This window comes from Drosophila tropicalis, unplaced genomic scaffold, assembly GCF_018151085.1.
Source record: "Drosophila tropicalis isolate 14030-0801.00 unplaced genomic scaffold, ASM1815108v1 contig_463, whole genome shotgun sequence".
Lineage (NCBI taxonomy): Eukaryota > Metazoa > Arthropoda > Insecta > Diptera > Drosophilidae > Drosophila > Drosophila tropicalis.
In genome coordinates, this window is record NW_027172929.1 from 1140986 (window position 1) to 1156973 (window position 15988).

The 15988-nt window shown below is 39.0% G+C and overlaps 1 protein-coding gene across 6 annotated transcripts in view; it reads right to left on the bottom strand.

Moving 5' to 3' along the window:
• Nucleotides 1-188: 188 nt before the first annotated feature.
• The window catches only part of Abl (tyrosine-protein kinase Abl), a 28677-nt gene continuing 12877 nt past the window's right edge, over nucleotides 189-15988 (bottom strand). For 2 of the 6 annotated variants that reach the window (XM_068287263.1, XM_068287262.1), the window contains 8 exons: nucleotides 11007-11060; nucleotides 8368-8896; nucleotides 7841-8256; nucleotides 7197-7783; nucleotides 6464-6728; nucleotides 6255-6378; nucleotides 5841-6184; nucleotides 189-4280 (listed from right to left, as the gene is read on the bottom strand). In XM_068287263.1, the coding sequence (XP_068143364.1) occupies nucleotides 1678-4280; nucleotides 5841-6184; nucleotides 6255-6378; nucleotides 6464-6728; nucleotides 7197-7783; nucleotides 7841-8256; nucleotides 8368-8896; nucleotides 11007-11060 (4922 nt within the window). In that variant the 3' untranslated portion in view covers nucleotides 189-1677. The remainder of the gene's footprint in view (nucleotides 4281-5840; nucleotides 6185-6254; nucleotides 6379-6463; nucleotides 6729-7196; nucleotides 7784-7840; nucleotides 8257-8367; nucleotides 8897-11006; nucleotides 11061-15988) is intronic. The other 4 variants (XM_068287267.1, XM_068287266.1, XM_068287265.1 and 1 more) reach the window with 4 other exon arrangements.

Consider the following 15988-nt stretch of genomic DNA (forward strand, 5'->3'; position numbering starts at 1 on the left):
AAATATATTTATATATATATATATATATATGTATGTAGATTGGGCATTAAATTTGTCTTTTCTTAATTTTTTTTTTTTGTGGATAGTTTTTGTTTTATAGGATAGTTAAACGGGGGCGGGGCTGCGTGGGGGATGAGCATGCGAATTTTTGCTGTTTTTAAGATTTGTATTGAAATCAAGAGAGATGATTGTTGATAATATGTGGTTTCCTTTGTTTATTAATATTTGGTTTTACGTATAAAAGTTGTGTGTGTGTCTGTCTCTGTGTGTGTGTGTTTGTTTTTTTAAAATCCATAAAATATCAGATAATTACAATTGGTTTCGCTTAGTCGCATCGTTTATCGTTTTTGTTTATGATGTGTATAATATAATGATAATATAATGATAATAATAATAATAATAATAATAAAATATGTCTTAAAAGCAGTTTTTGTATGTTTTTTTTTTGTTTTTGTTTTTCTATATCGTTTCGTACTCAGAACATAAATCAAATTTAGTCTTTGCCACTAAAAATATATATATATATAAATGTATGTATCGTATCGTATGTATTACCAATTGAGTAGTGTGTTTTTTTTTAGTTTTTCTGTTTTTTTTTTTTTAATTTTATTTTGTTTATATAATAATAATATCTTTGGGATTTATGCATATTGTTGGTAATATTTGTTTTTGATATATGTATATATATATATATATATGTATATTAGACACAATCACAAAAAAAAAATTTTTATATATATTTTTATATACGAAAAAGTCTACATGTTGGTTTTTATTTTATATTTTAAATAGGTTTTATGTTATGTTTGTTAAGTTAAAAACAAAGCGAGAATACGTTTTGGTAAGTTTTCGTTTTTTTTTTTTTGTGGGGAATCAAGGGAGGGAGTAGTGGAAAGGAAAGGAAGGACTTGGCTTTACTTTACAATTAAAAAAAAAAACAAGGATTCAAATATTTTATATATATATATATGGATATATATATGGATATATGTATGTATATATATATATATATAATTTAGAAATTTGCTTTGCAACTCAGTTATCCATTTTAATCTTTTCGAAGCTTTTTCTCTGCACACATATATATGACTAGAATTATATGAATTTATCTTTTTTTTTTTTTTTTTTTTTTTTCCTTTTATAGAGATACTACTACAAGATAGAACTACATGGCTACCAAGTACGATATATTCTACGTATATATATATATATATATATACGTGTATATATATATATATATATATAGTTAGTTAATTAGTTAGATGTGTGTGTAAGTCTGTATGTTTGTCTGTCTGTGTGTGTGTGGGTGTGCAGTGTTTGTTTGTAGGTATTTGTTTATGTTTTTTTTTATGTTTTTAATGTCCATTCATTGCTTCATCGCTGGGCTTGAAGTTCGTTCGGTTTGCCGTATCCAGTTTCTCATTTCAAAATCAATTCTTCTGGTTTGGAAGAATTCGTAGAATTCGTTGTTCTTGATGATATCTGCGAAATTGTCTCTCGCACGGGGATGGTTGAATTAGTCGGAGAGAGCCGGGAGGGGGATGCTGATGGTGGCTACTTACGTTTTATGAAATTACCTTCGGCATCTAACCAAATGCCACCACTTTTTGATGACGATTCACCACCCATCCCATTCCTCCCACCACTATTCATCGTGTCCATCCCCGTTCTTATCATTTACCTATGCAATGCATTTGATATCTGTTTGAGGGACTGGCCCACTTCACCCACCAGACGTTCATTATCTTGCATATTCTTGCTACCGGCGGAACGAAGATGCTGCGATTGTGTCTCCACTCGGGTGACCAATTCACGAAAATGGAATTTCGAATGCGGCGGCATTGATTCATTTTCCGCGAAGATGACACATGAGTTTTGCAATATATTCAATTTATCGCTCAATTGTAACCATTGTGAGGCTGAGATGGCATTCACCGGATGCTTGAGTGACCCCTCGAGCAGTGTGACCAATTCCAATATGCTCTCCCGGGATATTTGTGTCGAATTATTGCTATCGGATTGTGCCAATTTGGCAATGGGCGTGGCATATATGGTCAGCTTGGTGGGTTTATGAGGGACAGCTGGCTTCTGTGGCAATTGCTGCTGCTGTTGCTGCTGCTGCTGCTGGAGTATAGTGGGCGGCGTTGGTGTGTATAGCGATTGGGTCATATGGGCCATATGATGATGATGTTGATGGTGGTGATGATGATCCGTGGGCAATTGTGGTGAGGAGGCATCCTCGGGTTTCTGGTCGGCGGCGGTGGCGGCGGCATCATCATCTGTGAAGAGTTGCGTTGAAAGAGATTTGTTTATTGCTGATATAGTTTGCTTGCTGCTATTGGTGGTGTTCGTGGTTGTGGAGGTGGTGGTCGTGCTCGGGGGCGGTGGTGGTGGGGCAGCCGGCGGTGGCTTAGTGCTGGTTATGATTGAGATTGGATTGGGATTTGCTACTACTTTTAACCCATATTTGGGTGATAGCTGTGAGCCATTTATAATTGAGCTGCTGGCGTAATCAGGAGCTGCTCCTCCACCAGTTGGCTGTTGCTCCCAAAGTTTCTTTAAGCTATTAATACTACCTGTGCTACGTCGTTTGCCCAAATCATCGGCCGTGCTTGGAGCATCCCCCGCATCCATAGTTGACGATGACGCCGTTTCAATTTTGATTTCAGTCTTTTGCATGGCCTTTTTATTGTCATTGTTGATGATGTTGGTGGTGGTGGCGCTGGTAGTCGAGTTGCTGGTGGAGTTGGTGGTGGTGTTGTTGGTGCTATTGACATTGTTAGTGTTGCCTCCTTGTGGCTCAACCTTACGCAAATGAGCCTTAAAATCGATTATATTTGTGGCTGGCTCATTTTTGGTTATAGTTTGTGGCAACTTTTTCGGTTCCACCTTTTTTAGTTGGGCCTTAAAACCACCAGTTCCACCAGCACTAGCACCAGCTCCAGCTCCACTTGGCACATTGCCATTTGTCATTATTTTCGTTGGCTGCTGCTGCTGATGCTTGGGAAGATTCATGCTTTCGGCAAGTTCAGTGACCAAAAGTGATACTGGATCCACTAGAGAAGGAGCAGCCGATGGGAGGCTACCATTGGTGGTTTCACTATTCGCCTTCGATTTGATTTCGGTAATAAGTTTCTCTTTCAGCTGAAGACTCTTTTCGGCGGTGGTCTCCGGTGGTGAACCAAGCGAACTGCATGAATCTGTCGATGGCTCTCGCTTGCGTAGTGAGACACCAAACCGAGAACTGGCCTCCTCCACGCTGGGCGCCGTATTGCTGACATCATTGCTGCTGCTATTTGGATTCTGTGCGACCAAATGGGCGGCATGCAAATGCTGCTGTATGGCCTGGACAGCACTCTCTGGTGCTGGTGGTGGTGGCGGTGGTTGTTGCTCATATTCCTCCGGTGGCGGTGGCAAATCCAACGGTGGCGGTGGAAATTCTAAATTTGCCAAAGCAGGCGGTGCACCAACACCACCGCCACCGACACCGCCGCCACTAATGCCACCAGCACCTCCACGCTTGGGTGAATTACTAGAGCCAGCTGCACGGAATGAGGAGAATGTCATCATGGTTCCCTCGGTTGTGGTGCGATGTCGTTGCAATTTGTTTAGACTGGCTGCAGCATTATTCTGCATTGTTACACCGCCCGATGAATTGCTGCGTATCATTTGCTGAGGTCCAGACATGGCCACATTGCTATTGGCTCCTCCACCCTTCGCTGATGGCGGCGTGGCGCCGACGGCGGCTGCTGTTATCGATGGCCCCATCCTAGCTGCTGGCGTAGCTGGCGCATGACCATTTGATGAGGAGGATGAATTGCCACCCTCACTGTTCGTACTATCCTCGAGGCTATCCAAAAATGCTCCAATACGTGCCACCTTGGGCAGAGTGCCATAACGATTGACCACACGCTTCACATTCATCACCTCGAGGGCACCCACGGTTATAGGATGGGCAGCGGACAGTGGAGAGGATGATGTGGTACCATTTGGCACGGCCTGCTGTTGCTGCTGATGCTGATGCTGCTGAGAACGTTTGCTTTGACGCGTCTCTAGACCACGATTACCCATCACCGGAGTGGGACGCTTAAATGAGCTATGCTGCTGAGAGGAACGGGGACCCAAACCGCCGCTGGAAAGTAACGAATGCTGCATTTTAGTGGGGACCGCAGTTAAACTCTGCTCAAGACTATCCCCAGTGGCATCCGTATCGGGATCATTCACCGGATCGGTTTCCGAATCATAGCGTTGTGTCAAATTGTTAATTTCACGTGTGAGACCTAACACAAAATTAAAAAAGGAAGAGCATTAAATTAAAAACAATTTTAAATATATATAAATAAATAAATAGAGATAACTCATGCCCGTAACGTGCTTCAATGTGTGCTTCAATTCAATGGTATTAAGGACAGGGTGTGTTGTGGTGTGTGTGTGTGTGTGTGTGTGTGTGTGTGAGAGTATTTGGTTTATGTGAGGTCTTGTTTTTGGTAGTGTATTTTGTCAGGCGAAAAGTACAAGAAATAATCAAATACCAAGAAAAACACCAATACCAAAAAAACATCAAAACAATAATTAAAAATATTAAAAAAAATACGAATAAATAAACAACTAATAAGCATAATTTAAGACGTAAACATCAACAGAAAAAGTTCCTAAAATACTTTTTAGAATGCTCACAGAAACTCAAGCAAAATTTAAGAATTTTTTTTTTTAAATAACAAAAGCTTTAGGATCCAATTTTAAATAATTTTTTATGGACCTACAAGTTTTAAGGTAATAATTTCATAGAAATTAGGAAAATTAAATTTATAGATTACTATTTTTGTTTGTATTGTTTGTTAGTTGGTTTTTTTTTAAAAGCTTGATCAATAAATTTTAACAACAATTAAGATTTAACATTTTTTTTAATCTATGTTGTAAGCATTCAGGATATTAGTTAAACAAATAATAAATTTTCAATGGAAAAGAACTTTAAAAGGAGTGTCCACAATTAAATATTATAATCCTTACTTGAGATTTTACTGCAACAAAATAATACAATTAATTAAAATTTAGTTAACAAATAATACAAAAGTAGAAAGATAAAACAAAGAACCAATATATAAACAATTTAGAGAAAAGTGAAAACTAAATAAAACTAAATATTCGACTAGGCCGAATACTCTTTTATATATCCTTGCAATGACTCTGTTCAGAGTCCTTTTGTTGCATACAACATAATTATTTGAATACTTAAATATCTGAAAATGTTTTTAAAGAAACTGGATCGTAAGCAATTCATTAAAAGGTGCTATAAAGGAGTCAGTTATAATCATTTGTTTGTGAATTTCATAAAATATTCGCTGAACTGCATAATTGACATAGTCAATAGAAATTTGTATTAAATTCTAAAAAATTTGTGTACTAATAAATTCTAAAAAGGAATTGCTGACCATAAAAGTTTATACTAAACATAGAATGCAAATAGTTGAATAGATTTAAAATTACTTTAAAACGCAGACACACGGACATATGGATCTAAAAATGTCTATAAACTTATTATCCTTTGCAAGGGTATACAAATAATACGAATTGTTGATATTCTTAAAGAAGATTAGAGGCATATGAAAAACTATTCTTGTAAAACAATTACATTTCAAAAGAAACATGCTTAAACAAAGAAGAAATTAACAATAAAGAATATCAACAATTCTTTCTATTAAGTACTTAAAATACAAAGAAAAAAACAAAATTCAAAATAAATTAACATATTAACAGAGAGAAACAGAGAAAGCGAACCCAATAGTAACAGAAAAAACAAAACAAAAATGGAAATTCTTACTCCATTGACAAAAAAATACCTCGAAAAAATATGTCGTAAAGGAAACTACTGCAGGAAGACGATTTTTTAATTGAATACTGTTGTTGTTGTTGGTGCCGTACTGGCAATTGTTGTTGTTGTAATAAATGTTGTTTTTGTTGTTGTTGTACGGTTTGTGTACGTATTTGTTGTTGTTGTTGTTGTGGTTTGTGGGTAGGAATTTGGGTTTTAAAATTTCTACATAGGGTCTGACTGAAAATGTTGACAGATTTCAAATTTCTACTACCATTCGTCGCCGATGAGGTGGTCGCATTGTTGAGTTCATCAATAAAATTGCGTGCATCCTCCTCACGATATGTTGAATCCCGACTGCTAGAGAGCAGGCTAAGTATTAAGAAATGAAAGGATCAATAATTAAGTTGGCAGAAAGTAGGCAATGGGAATAAATACTTACCTAGTTCTTTTGGGCGGTGCTGGAGCCTGTTTGCCTTGCTTATTGGTTGTACGACGCATTTGTACATTACCCTTATTACCCTGGCTAGAGAAGGTGCTAAGCTTGGTAGAACTGGAACCGGTTTCTGTGAATGGAGTGGGGATATATACATACATACATGTATAATAATAACCATATTTGGGGGGGACAAATGTTATTTTCTCTCTCACCTGACATGGGTGTGCTAGCTTGCTGCTGTTGCTGCTGCTGCGGATCATGATGGCCACCTGGTGTTAGGCTGGAGGCATTTGGCGGCGGCGGCGGTGGTAAACCCTTCTTAACCATTTGCGGTGTTAGACTTAGCGATGCCGATGCCGATGATGAGGCACTGGCTGGTGTAGCTGTTGCTGCAGTTACTCCAACCAATCCTGCTGCTGTTGCTGTGGCTGCTGTGGCATTTAGCTGTTTCTCAACCGCTTCGGTAATGGACGATTCCTGCGGAGCGAAGAATGAGATACGTTCACGTTCATGTGGATCAATATTGTTGTTGTTGCTATCACTACTGTTTGCCTGCGATGCCTTTGATTGTAATCAAAGCTCAATGCCATCGTCCTCGATACGACGATGGTGGTGGTTGTGATGCTGACGCTGACGCTGACGATGCTGATGCTGATGCGGATGCGAATGGTGCGGATGCTGTAACTGGTGGTGCTTGTTGCCCATTGTATTCTGTTGTCGCCCATTTCTATTATTATTACTTTTATTTGTATTATTTTTAGTTAATCTATTATTATGATCGTCATCATCGTCGCCATCAGCTTCATAATCATCATCAATATCATAATCATCATCATCGTAATCATAATCATTCTCATCATCATCATCATCATCATTATTATCATCATTATCATCATCATCCCAAACCTCAACCTCCACCTGGATGTGCTCACCGTCACCACCCACCTGAAACATATGCTCCAGAGCATGATGAATGCTCTTAAATGTGGGCCTATCCGCGGCATCCCATTGCCAGCATTGTCGCATCAGATCATAAACCTCGGGCGGACAACCGGGCGGTCGCTCCATGCGATAACCCTTCTCTAGCTTATGATAGACATCGGTGAGATCAATGCCCGGATATGGCGACATCCCATATGTCGCTATTTCCCATAGTAGAACGCCAAAGGCCCATACATCCGATTTAGTGCTAAACTTATTATACGCCAATCCCTCCGGGGCGGTCCATTTGATTGGGAATTTGGCTCCAGCATGCGCCGTGTATGTGTCATCTCGCATCAGACGGGCCAAACCAAAATCGGCCACTTTGACCAATTTATTATCACCCACCAGACAATTGCGGGCAGCTAAATCACGATGGATATAGTTACGTGATTCAAGATAACTCATTCCCGATGCAATCTGTGTGGCCATATAGAGAAGGGCGACAGCATCTAGAGTCTCACGGCCGGCAGAGCGTAAAAAGTCCAGCAGATTGCCATGTGACATGAATTCGGTGATAATATAGAATGGTGGCTCACGTGTACAGACACCTAAAAGTAGACAAATCTTTGGATTCAAAGCTGTCTCCACTTGCAATTTTCACTTACCAATTAGCTGCACTAGATTGGGATGTTTCATCTCTTTCATAATGGCAGCCTCCTCCAGGAAATCCTTGAGAGCCATTGTATCTTCTTTGAGTGTTTTGACGGCCACAGTGTTGCCATAACGATTCCAGACAGCCTCGTATACCTCGCCATATTGGCCACCGCCCAATTTGTGTTTCATCATTATATCGGTACGACAAATTTCCCATTCATCGGGCTCTGGACTTAGCGGGAAGACAGTGGGTTTATTTTGTTTAGGAGCTGGATAGAGTAGAGGCGTTATCAGGCCATGACCCTCATGTGGTACACTATGATGATGCACTAGCTCGGCGAGTGTATTAAATTTGGCCTCCTGTGTGACAAATACTTTGCCATCAGGATCTTCAGAGATACGATAATGATAGACACGACCATCGTATCTGTGGGAAAGTAAAAGGAAAAACATTTGTCAATTTGAATTGGAATTAAGAGAGAGCTGAATATACTCAAATGTATTCATGCAGATCTCTAAAGAGAGGCTGGGTACTTACCTCAAACTAATACTTCTTTGGCCTGGCGAACTTTCACTTTCGCGTACTAGAAAACTTCCATTGATGCCCGAACTTAATAGATATTCGGCAGCATTACGTGAAATGGGACCATGATACCAGGAATGCTTCTCCAATGAATTGAGTGGCGTTACATAATTGGATGGCACCCAACCGACATTACCCGAATCGGAATGTGCCTCGCACCATTCACCGGATTTATTATAGCTCAGGATACGGACTTGTTCGCCCTTTTTCAGGCTTAATTGATTCTCTCCGCCGGCCTGGAAATCATATAATGCGACAAATAGCTGTGGATCATCTTCCTCTGGTCCGGGGGCTAAGAGATTCTCTTTGGAAGTCCAGCGATGTGTTGATTCAAAGACAGATGTGGTCGAACTATGACCACCTCCTCCACCCATTGATGATAGAACGCCGGAATCCTGTTGCAATTCAGCGGCATCTGCTAGCAATGAGGCTGCCGTACTACCGGCCGGAATGTGTGGCAATGGACGTGATTGTAGCAAAGCTTCTGTAATAGATTAGACAGAGAAAGAGAGAGACAGAGCGAGAGAGAGAGAGAGAGAGAGCGAGAGGAAGAGAAACAAAGAGAAATAGAAAGAGAAAGGAGAATAAAGTATTTTAGTTAGAGTTGCAGTTGGAAGTTGAGTGAACCGATCTTATAAAAAATAACAAAACAATGTACAAGAGCAAAAGTTCCTACTGTCAAGGTAAACCCGTTTCTCACACAGACACACACAGAGACAGAGAGAAAGAGAGAGAGAGAGAGAGAGAGAGACAAACACACAGGAATGCGGGCAATTTGTGGAGCATTTGTGGATTGGATAAATGCGGAATATTGTGTGTGGGGGGGGATGGAGGAGGGGTGAAAACACGAACGGATGGAAAGAAAGATAAACTCTTTTTCCATTGAGAAAATAAATTATGCATAAAGAGCGGCATAAAATTACACAAAACGATTCAAGCAGGAACGAAATACAACACAACAATACGCTTTTATTGTGGGAAGTTTCTAACTGATCTAACTTCTGGCTGAAGCTGTCGCCACAACTATGTGAAGGGGAAGGAGGGGGGGATCCTCCATCGTATACTCTTCTGCCAGGTACAAGGGGGGTTAACAATTAAAACGTTCACCTGTGGGAAAACTCAACAAGCAAAAAAAAAACTCCTGTGGGAAATGAGAGAAATTTCCCAGTGGAACGATTTCTTCATAGATCCACCACTAATTCTGATTATTGCACCCTTTCGTATTACAGAGTATTTGAATGTCGTTGATGAAAGTGTTTTACCTCTTCCTAAATTCTATTAGTGTGCTCTCTCTCTCTCTCTCTCTATCCCCCCTCTTTCACTCTGCTGATGCATTTGGCTTATTACAAATAATTGAGAAAATTTACATATTTATTTCGTTCAACGGGTTTTTTTTTTACCCACTTCCGTTTTGGAGCCCACACTCCCCACCTCTCCCTCTATTTTGCTTTCTGTCTCCTCACCCCCCGCCTTAGCTCATCTCATGACATAAGACACCGTTATTCTCTAGTCTCTAAGTCAAAGTCAAAACCAAAATTTCCTAAATTTATTTCATTTTTTTTGGAAGTGCGCTTCGCCCCCTTCCCCTCTCTATTAGCTCTATTAGATGTGGGTGGGTGTTATGCAATGCGTTGGTGGTGGTGGTGGTGTGTGTGTGTGTGAGCGTGTGTGTATGTTTCTCAAAGTCATAAAACTCAAATAATAAATACTTAATGAAATATATTGAGAAGGGTTCTGTCTTTCGGGTTTCTTCATCATCTCCGCCGCTTCACCTCCCCTTTTCACTTCTCTCTTGATTTACCACTCCTTCAAATAGATGGGCCCCAATATGGTTAATTTATGCGCGCGAGACAGGAAATATTAATAGTCCGGGACAGAAAACAAAAAAAAAAAAAAAACATGGTAGGTAACCTCACCGGGGAAGGGAATACTGATATTGCACTATATAGAAACCGAGCAATGTGTGTGGGCGGGGGGGAAGAGTCAGACGAGACTTTGATCTGTGCAGAGCGGATATTATATGTGGTATATATCAATTTTACGTGTTGCTGTTGTGTGTGTGTGTGTGTGTGTGTGAATGCGTTTGTGTTATAGTCTGGGGACTGAGTCTGACAGAGATTAGCTGCTGCTTATGGTAATTGTGTATCCAATTGGTCCAATTTTTTGTTTGTTCTTTATGTATGACTCATTGATATGATTTGTTTATTTTCTTTTCTTATTCACTTCTTGCATCGAGTCATTCAAAAGAATATTTTGAGTCAGAGAGAATAGATGGAAACCCATCAGAGATGGACTTTTGAAACATTCATCATCCTAGAATCAGTTCAAATCCTAGCAATATAGCCATTGATTGTAATGGAATGACTAAGTATAGAGATGATATGATGATATCGATCGAAATCAAAACATAATATGAAATTGAATTTGGATCTTTGCTGATCTTTTAAATTGAAACTGATGACCGATTTTCATGTCTTATACTCTAATATGTACTTATATACAACATACTGTAATTAATAACAATGACACTTCCAAAACGAAAAAAAATGGTTTAAATTGTTTTGTTGTTGCGTTGTTGTTGTTGTTGTTGTTACCTAAATTTATGTGATATTTGCCTTGGTGGCTGCGAAAAGAGCTGTGTTTCGTACCTGCAGAAGAAAGAGAGAGAGAGAGAGGAATAGACGTAGAGAAAAGGGAATAAGAAGGAAAAGAGAAAGAGAGAGAGAGAGAGAATATCATCATTTGATTTGTGTTTTTTCTTTTATACAAAAAATAACTAACTCTAAGATGATGCGATGTTTTTATTTTGTTGTTGTTGTTGTATGTACAGAATTGTATTTACAGTTAGTTAGATGAAATGACATCAAAAGCGGCCTAAACCACAACAGACCAATTAGAAAACCAAGATGAGAGAAGAGTCTGATTGTGAGCCAAGTCTGCAGAGGCCAAACACTTAGTATAAACATAAAATACTAAATGCTTTAAGTGAAAAATAGAAAAATGAAATGAAAAGAAAAGAATCTTCATTTGTTGCTGTTGCCACGCCCCCACTTTTTGACATCTCACAAAAAAATGTAATTTTGTTAGAAAAAAAGAATTAAACTTGAAATCGTAAGGCAGAGGCAGAGGCAAAGGCAAAGCGGCCGGCAGGCCAATGAACTTTCAAAATTGTCTACCACACATGGCGGATGGAGGAGACGCTACATGGGGACATTCGGGCATGCGGCATGAGGGGCAGAGGGAAGGGGCATCGTCATCTCACATCTCCGCGCCATTATAGCTACTTATGCAAGTTATTAGTAGGAATTGGAGCAAAGTTGTTGAGAGTTTTCATTCATGTATGTAGAAGAGGAGGAGGAGGGAAAGAGATTATGCCGATGAGGATGACACGATGACGATAATGATCATAATGATGATGTGGGACTCGGCTCAAGTTGAGCTAAATGGCCAAATACACACCCATACACACACACAGAGAGAGAGAGAGAAAGAGTCAAGTGAAATGAAGCTTAAGTCAAATATAGAGCACTCACTCTCAAGTCACCATATTTTCTATGCTTCAGGACATTATGTGCAGGACTAGCTAACCTCCTGGATCTCAAAAATGATATCCCTTTATATTACCTTTAAATATTTTTAAGTTTTCCCATTTTACTTCGGAAACTTAACTTAAATTCCCTTCAAGTCAACTTTTGGGCCCAAAGGAGCTGTAAGGACAGATCAACTATCGATCTTTCACATAATTTTAGACTCTTTTGGAATCTCTTATGAGTCTCTCAACTAGTGAGTCTTTGAAAGAGGTTAAAAAAATTACTTTTTGTTATTAACTATTTGATCGATTCCCGATGATAAATCCTTTACTAATTAACAAACATTTATCTATGCATAGAAAACTCCTTAAACAAAAGCTTGGAATTGTTAGTCAATGTTTCTTTTTGATCATTTTGTGGAAATAGTTTTTGTCTTTTTTGCTCAACATATTCTTTTAGACAGGTTTTTTTTTTTTTGTTAGTTTTAGTTTTGTTTGACCATTTAATGACTTGAGTCTTTGATGACATTTTTTTTTTTTCGTTGTATTTTTGTTTTGTTTTGTTTTTCTATTCTTCTTTTGTTTCACAATTGGCCTTGTCCATAGAACATAGAAAGCTTCTATTAAACTTGATGTGTCTGCTCATTTATTATTGTCATCGTACACACAGAGCTCTCCTCCCCTCCCACCCCTCCTCCTGGCCGCAACACGCCTTTATTGCCCATCATGTGTACAAAATGTTGTTGAGAATGTTGTGTGATTTATTGAAATGCACTTCTTAAAGGAACTTTTATGCTTCATTTTCTCATTTCATTCATTTGCAGACTCTGTCGTCGTCGTTCCTTCTGTCTGTCTGTCTGTCTGTCTGTGTCGCCCATTCAATAATTTACTTAGTCAGTCAGTTTGTCATTCTCATTCTCATTTATTCATTCATTCATTAGTTCGTTCACAGTCCATTCAATGCATTTTGTTGTTGGATCTTTTTTTCTCTCTCGTCTCTTGTCTCACGTTTTGTCAGAGTTTTTTTTTTTCCAGCTCAAGGGCTTTTATATTATACTTTGGACTTGCTTGGGTCTTGGGGTTTGGGCCATCAGCTTTGGTTTTAAGTTAAGTTAGCCTCTGGCTTCTACTTCTCCTTTTAACTACTAAAATACTTGTCCGATTTCATTCACATGCACACACACACACACCTACCTACCCCATTCTCTTGTCAGGGGCGTGGCCAGTCAACAGTAATAAACTTTTACGGTTTAAATTTAATTAGTCATTTCTCTGGCTTCCGTTAAAGGCGGTGTAAAAAACAAAAAAATAACTAAAAGTACCCAAGGGAAATGGGGTAAAAAACATTCCCTTTTTGCTTGGTTTGATTTCAATTTGACGGCTTTGGGAATTATGAAATGAAAATATAATTTAATAGACCTGAACTAACAAAATTAAACAAGCTTTCAATTTCTGTTCTCTGGACGAGTAGATATAGAGACATTTAGCTTCTTAATATTACTTTCTTATTCCTTTGCCCTCTTCTTTTGATGATCACTATGTGATATTCCAAGTAACTAGTAAGAAACCTTTTGAAATTCACACAAATTTCACTTCTTCCTATTGAAATGCATATCTGCATATGGCGCACAAAATAAAAAGAAGCAAACTTTAGGGGCAAGTTTTCGTTGACCCTCACGCCAACCGACGCCCGACAGGACGAAGAGTGCGAAAAAATGTTGTACGAGAACTAGTAAAATTATCCAACCAAGTTGAAAAACAAAAACCAACGCGGAGAAGTGAAAAAGAAGACGCGAAAACAAAAGGAAAGTTAAGGGAAGGGCTGTGTGGGGAGGGACCAAATGGTAAAGGCATGGTCCTGGCCCTGCACTTGGCAAAAAAAAAGTATAAAAGAAAGAAAATTCCACCCTTGGCTAGGCTAGGGCTAGGGAAGGCTGGAAGGACGAATGTGACGTAGCGCCAGCGGGGCAATTTTACCACTTTAATACTTTTTTTTTTTTTTCTTTCGTCGTTGTCGTCGTCGTTTTGTAAGGATTCCATACTCAAGGCTAAGGGATAAGAGCACACACACCTATATACACACACACACACACACACACACCCATTCAACTTTGTCGTGTTTGACATGTGACGACGACTTTGACTCAACTCAGAAGCCCTCTCCAGAGAGCCCACACATTGGACCAGACCACAGCCAGCATATGTTGCATAGAATGTACGCAAAAGAAGTTGATGTAAAAATCAAGTGAGTGCAATAAATACACATTATTAAAGTGAAACAACGGTGGAACGTAGAAAGAGATATACAGACAGTGAGAGACAGAGCGAGAGAGAGAGAGAGATAGAGAGACAAAAGCAAGAGAAAAATCAATAATGGGGAAAAACCTTTGGCAAAGAGCCCACCAAGTGTCATTCCATAAAATCGCATCATCATCATCTTCTCTTCGTCTCTTATACATATTCTTATGTTTTCTAGTGGGCAAATTAATTGAATGTCATTGGAAAGAAGAAGATGATGCTGGCTATAGAGCGAAAGGGCTTGAGCGAACAGAAGGGCGGAGAGGTGAAGCGATGTGGAGGAAGTGTTCTATGTGCACTACAGCAGCAGCGCCAACTGTTTTATCGATCCACTCAACGACCCGACCCTCTTCTTCTCTTCAGCTCAATGGTCGTCAGAGTCTCGAGGTTGGTTAGTTTCACTTTGGCATGGTGCAATGATTATGTCCTTGCCGCCTCACATTGGTGGCCAATAAAAACAAAATGTCTATACATATGTCTATAGGGAAAAACTGAAAGTTTTTCGTTTTTTCGCACCTGGTGCAACTTTAAGTGTGTGTGTGTATGTAGTTGTATTTTTACCATTGACTTCAAGGTAAAGTTAATTTTATGTTTAATAACGACCCACTACAAAAATTATTGCGCCCTTTATCCATTTCATAGTTAATTTGCTTGCTCTATCTTAAAGATTGTCTTCTTTAAAATTTTGATGAAGAGAAATTCGTTTACGAAATAAGAATGTCAAGAATAAGAAGTCCAAATTGTGCTAAAACTTTAACTAATAATAACTCTAGTCCCTATCATTTTAGTACCCCTTTTAGTAGTGGCTATTAACAATAACTTTTTTTTGGTGTGTGTGTGTGTGTGTGTGTGTGTGCTCATCTTTATAAGGTAGTTGAACTTGAAGTTTACAGACATGAAAATGCCATTCATATTCATAGGCCACTCATCACGTGACTTGAAAACGATGACCAAAAAGCCGTGCGACCAGCCAACCGGCCAACCGTCCACTGGGCCCTTGTGTCCACAAAAACAACGCACACACAACACACACATACTCAGACATATACACACATATTTATTGTCTATTTTAGTATTTGTTTTGTGAATGAAATTGACTTTTAATTGTTGTTGGTGTTGCCGTCGTCGACGCGTCTGTTGACAAAAAGAAAAAAGGCAAATAATAATAATAATAAAAGAAAATCCATTGGCATGCACAATTTTTGTGGCTATGCAAATGACTTTGGCCACTCGTAAAAGCGAAAAAGAAAGAGAGAGGGAGAGCGAGAGGGATGGAGACAAAAATAAGCATACGCCACCGTATCGTCATCGCGTTGGTCAAACATACAAACCGAAGCACAAGCAGAATGACTCACTCACTCATTCACTCATTCAACCAGGCAGGCAGTCAGCCAGTTAGCCGGCAGGCAGGCATCATGGGCATGCACAGTGGTTCGAAAACGCAAAAATTTGATTAAAGTGCATTTAATGTGCTGCTTGAAATTTCAAGCAATCAAGAAATTCCGTCATTAGTTATTTTTTCGTTAAGGATTATCCATAAGTTTTCGAATATATCTTGTTAGAGATATAGAGACACCTTTAGGGGTTCTTAATTTTATAGTTTGAGTTTGGAGACTTTCAATACGATTAGATTAAAAAAGGATATATGAAAGACATAAAACTCTTTTCTATTTCGAAACTCTTTGTTAATGCCATTATACAATTTCGTTTTTGTTTTACCACTTAGGGTATATGAACATTGGCTAGATA